The sequence below is a fragment of the Melanaphis sacchari genome, unplaced genomic scaffold (assembly GCF_002803265.2).
Source record: "Melanaphis sacchari strain LSU unplaced genomic scaffold, SCAv2.0 Contig1441_pilon_pilon, whole genome shotgun sequence".
Lineage (NCBI taxonomy): Eukaryota > Metazoa > Arthropoda > Insecta > Hemiptera > Aphididae > Melanaphis > Melanaphis sacchari.
In genome coordinates this window covers 8716-14017 of record NW_020270616.1, presented here as the reverse complement: position 1 = coordinate 14017, position 5302 = coordinate 8716, and the positions used below count along the sequence as shown (strand labels likewise).

The 5302-nt window shown below is 29.1% G+C and overlaps 1 protein-coding gene across 1 annotated transcript; it reads left to right on the top strand.

The window, feature by feature from the left end:
• The first annotated feature begins 974 nt into the window (after window positions 1-974).
• LOC112591842 (tubulin polyglutamylase complex subunit 2) lies at window positions 975-4908 on the top strand. Its single transcript, XM_025335778.1, has 4 exons — window positions 975-1073; window positions 2088-2255; window positions 3663-4123; window positions 4709-4908. The coding sequence occupies exons 1-4, from the start codon at window positions 992-994 to the stop codon at window positions 4886-4888; spliced, it is 891 nt and encodes a 296-aa protein (XP_025191563.1). The 5' UTR covers window positions 975-991; the 3' UTR covers window positions 4889-4908.
• Window positions 4909-5302: the final 394 nt, after the last annotated feature.

Sequence of the window (5302 nt, the reverse complement as noted above, 5' to 3'; positions counted from 1 at the left end):
AACTATGATATATAGATATCTGATTTTTTTTTTTTTTTGCATCGAAAACGATGAACAGTTATGACTCATAACTTATGAGTAATATGATTGATAACAAAGGGTATCACAAATCACAATCATCTAACATATTCAATTGTTATTTTAATGTAAAATTGTCATATCTGCGTAATAAGTTAACTAATAAGTGCTGTACACCGTATATAATATATAAATATTTTATTTTTATTTTTTTGTTTAGCATCGAAATTAACTTGCGCCCAAATGTAGCGGCGTCAAAATCGCATGAGCCAAAATGTCGCATGCACTCATTGCAGTCGTTCGTTTAATATAAAACCGCGTTTACTTGACGCACGTTGAAATGACGTACATTCAATATAAACATTATATCTTTGTAAACTGCTATTAACTTCATGGTGTTTGTTACCATAGAAATGCTTGAACGTGACAATAATGTCAATGGATTAGATATAGAACTGAATGTTGTTCACTAGCTTATTTAATTTAATTTTTTGTTGTTCGTTTTTATATTTATATACCTACTGCCTGAAAATGTGAATAATATGGATATAATCCTGTTTATAACTTATGTACCTATGTGATAACTGAAGATATCCTATAGTATGTATAATGTATTTTCATCTTTTATATATAAAAAAAAAAAAAATGTAATTTGAACCATTCAATATGAAAAATAATAATGTTGTCATCTGCTTGATACATATTTACCTAAGTTTTAAAAATAAATTCACACAACGCGTTATCCAAAACATCAAAAGCGTGTATTTTTTGCCTCCGTATCGTTTCTTCGTAATACCTATTATAGATTTTCATCACGGTTTCTTATGTGTTTTGGGGTTGTTGATAGCGATTAGTGTAGTTTCGTTGTCCTAACAACCCGCACAGCGCATAATAACTATACGTCTATGCATATAGGTACGAGGTACCTACAGTAAAGCTGTAGAAGTTGCCGCCTCTGCAGTTCGACCACGATATGGCCGATAATAATAAACTGGATTTGGTTACTTCGGATTTGTTCAACGACCAGGTCACTTTAGGTCTGTTGACCGTTCTCGGTGAGTAGAATCCGCAAAGCAAACTACAATACAATTTTCGCTCGTTATATTTTACTGTCATTCGTATTTTCGCTCTCGAATTGGAAGCCCCGCTCGGCGACATACGACACACATCCATTCTTGCGCGTATGTTACGCACACATACTTATTATTAATATTAAATTAAAAAAATTACTAATGATATAATAACTTCAATGTTTTTGAAAAAAAAAATGTAATCAAAATTCCATAATATTAATTGTAAAATAAATTACTTAAAGGAAATATACATAGTGATACCAATAGACTGACAAACCGTCTCCGTTCAGAAATGTTTTTTGTAAAATATAGTCAGAGGCAAACCTTGGGAGAATGTTAATCTCCCCTATATATTAATAAATTTAGTAAAAAAGTATTGCTTTATATTTTTACACATTTGAAATTAACGTTGATCCTAATGAAGTGGTGAGAAGGTTCGCTTTAACGTCTCAAAGACAAGAATTAATTCTATAATTTTTTTTTATATTATCCAATATCTAATAGGTATCTAATAATATGACGACAAATTATTCAAAATGTATTTTAATGTATCATAAATTATTATTATTTTTTTCTATAAGACGAATAATAACACTAAATTAAGCTATATAATAATAATTAAGGTTAGACTTTACACTTTAATAAGATTAACTTTTAGATTTGTTCGCCCAAATTATCAATGATAATCCGTTAATATACATGCACCTACCACCCATAGGTGCAAATTTGGGTTAAATGTATAGGGGTGTTAGATTTATGTAAATCAAAATAACCCGTGGGAGGCTTCGCTCTCTAAGCTTTAAAATTATATTATATTACATTTTTGGTTACCTATAGGTACACTTCTAAATATTTTGTATCGAAACTAAGATTTGATTTTTGATAGTCTAGTACTATGTTGTTTATTTACCTATATTATGTCTTATATGTGGTGTTGCCAATTGGACGATTCTCGCTTGTAGCAGCAGTGTTCAAGCTTAGTTTATTTTTTTGCAGAAAACACTACGGGTGTGAGAAACTTGACGGTCAAACAGAGTCTACCGTGTGATAAGACAAAAATAAGTCTATGGGAGCAGCGAAATGGGTGTCTACTACCAGACGACGTCAAGTCGTTTTACTTGTCATGCGATGGGTTCAAATTGACTTGGTCGTATAGAGTTGAAGGTAGGTCAAACCTAACCCTAAGATACGGTTCATGGTTGCGTATTTTTTAAATTATTTTCTGATTTATAAAATCATTACTCGGTTGCGCTTAAAATGAAGTACTATGTAGGTGCCTACAACATTCTAAAAATTTTAATATAATAAATATACAATATACGAGTAGGTACTAATATAGCTAGGTTACAAGTAAGTACATAATGTGTATTACAACATGTATGTTGTTTACAATTTTAAAATTCGTCATAGATATTCGTAATAAGTAATAGTTTTTGAGATTTCTGTACCTACTCAAGAACAAATTCATAGTAGATATTGTCCTTCTCAATTTAAGTCTAAGGACTGATAATAAATTATCATTAATTGTTTGTTGAATATTTTTCTTTTTTGTATTAAATATTATAAATAGTGGTGGACTAAAAACTTGAATTAAAAATACATCATGATTAAATATTAATATATCATTATTACTATTTTTAATGCCATGAGTATTCATGTTACTTGTTAGAAAAATCGTATTATGACATAAAAATGTATTAAAATTTAATATTTAATATTAATCAATCATTGCCAGGCGTAGTCGCAAAACTAATATGATTGTATTTTTTATTGTGTTTTGAAACATATTGTTACCATCATCATTGATTTTAATAAAATATTTATAAAACCAATGGTATTATATAAAATCGTTATAATTATAGTGATGTATAAATTCCCAGGAATTTATTAGGAATATTATAAATTATAGCCATAATTAAAATTTATAATCTTTTTGAATATTTTTTTTACGTTTCAACTTTCAATTATTAATGAAGTGAATAATCATTTTTGTCATTTGTGATATTTAAAAAAAAAAAATTGTAATTTGCAAAAAATATACTCAAATATATTTTTTATATTTATTTTTTTTCTTGGTAATAATATGACCAATATGACAATTTTATTTTTATTGCCAGGCATTTCAGCATCAAATTTTGTTAGAAATGTTTTATCTATGAAATATGAACAATAAACAGATAACTTTTAACTATGTAAGATGAAATAACAAAATATTATACTTTTATAGCTCTATAATCAATGAATGACGATTAAAATAGATTAATATAATAATATCTAATATTATATAAATATTAGATAAGGAAAAGTTAGATTAGGAAAATAACTGAAAAAAAAATATATAAATCAAAATAGAACAAAATAAATACAATCAATATTGGTGTACAAAGTACACCAGCTCGCGTAATTGTAAGGGTTAAATATAAAATACCTAATAAATGTATCATAGATTGTAGAAATCAAATGTAAACTACTACCTTATGTATCTTTTTTTTCAACCATCGAAAATAAGAGAGGCTTTGTTTAGTACTCATCTTGTTACATTCGTAATAACAATATATTTATTTTATCCAGGCATTACGTCTGATATTGGAGGCGCGTCCAACTTGCCCATCGGAAACATCACTGTGAATCCGCTGTCCGACTTGGTCCGGCTATGTGATGTTAAATCGGACACGGTCAACGTAAACGTGATGCGTGACTTGCAGTTATTGGACCGTTTATCCGACAAGAACACGCCAGACTTCACAGAGAACTCGAAGATATTCGAACTGGACTCGAGCTCAGACGTAGGTCATGTGTGTCTGGTGTACCTGGATGGCCAGACGGCGGTGGCGTCTGCGATGGCGAACCGGTTGGAAGTTCATCCACACGAAGAGCACAGCAGCGCATCAGTTTGGCTGTTGGACACCACGTACCGCTGGCACTTGCTCGCCCCGAACTTCAGCAACTATTTCAGAAAGGCTCTGGTTCACATGGGCCTACCTCACTGGCAACTCAAGTTCACCGACATGGGACTTACGTCCATCGGTGAGGTAGGTTATTGTAAAATATTATTTACAAGTATTATTTTTTATCAACGACTATCAACGCATATTTTTTTTTTTAATTCTTTTTTACTTGAAATTTAATAGATAGTTGGTGACTTGATCTTAAAAAAGATCCTAAACATATTTCATATTTGCATATGTATTAAAAATCTTACTTGAAAATATATACTATAATGTTGTTGGGGTTATAAATAACTTGGGAAATGGAAACATTTATTTAACGAACATCTTGATTTTAACTCACATTTTAGGAGTACGATATGTAGGTATGTTTAAAACAATGGTATATTCAGAATTTGATCGTTCTTAGTTTGCAATTAGAGTTATCTGAAGTTCATGGTTTTACGATACCAACTTTTTAAACTTAAATATTATCGCTGAAATTTGAATAGAATTTTATTATTACTCATTGATAAACATTTCAAATACAACAACTTTAGCTAAATGTCTCGACACTGTTATTTGCAAATTTTACCCTTTTTCTTCTATAGTCCGTAATTCTAATTTCTTAAATTTTTAATTAATACAAATAACACATAATGAAATGGCTTATCTTTTTTTTAATTTCAGTTTTTTATGAATTTAGTGGCCCCACAATTGAACGTGACCGATCGACTTCCTGTAATCGGCCAATTAGACGATGACGAACAATCTACCATAGATAGCGCTGCTCCAGTGAATCACTTAGATCCTAGTATTTTAAAAACTACGTTCAAGATGTCTAAAAGTAAAAAAAATTCAAACAAATAAGAGTTCCTACTTGAATTAAGTTATTTAGTCGACAATTAATTTGTGACAAAATTTTTTTAAAAAATAAATTTTAAAATAAACATTTTATTTATGCTCGGAAATAATCACATTATGATATCAACTGAAGTCGCGGATTCAAAAATCGAGTACTATTTTTTAATAATATACTTAAAGTAATAAAGTATTAAATTCTTATATGAAATATTTACATAAAATGTCGAAAAAAATAAACAAAATAGTCAATAGAAGGGTCCGATGCAACAACCAGATATCATTATATGAAAAATTATTAAAGATAAAGCATTTCATTTTGCAATGAACATAAAATTAATCTATCTAAATTAAATTGAGGATATAACAATGAATAGTTATCTCTAAATATAAAAATCCTTATTTTCAATTTTTATTCGCAAA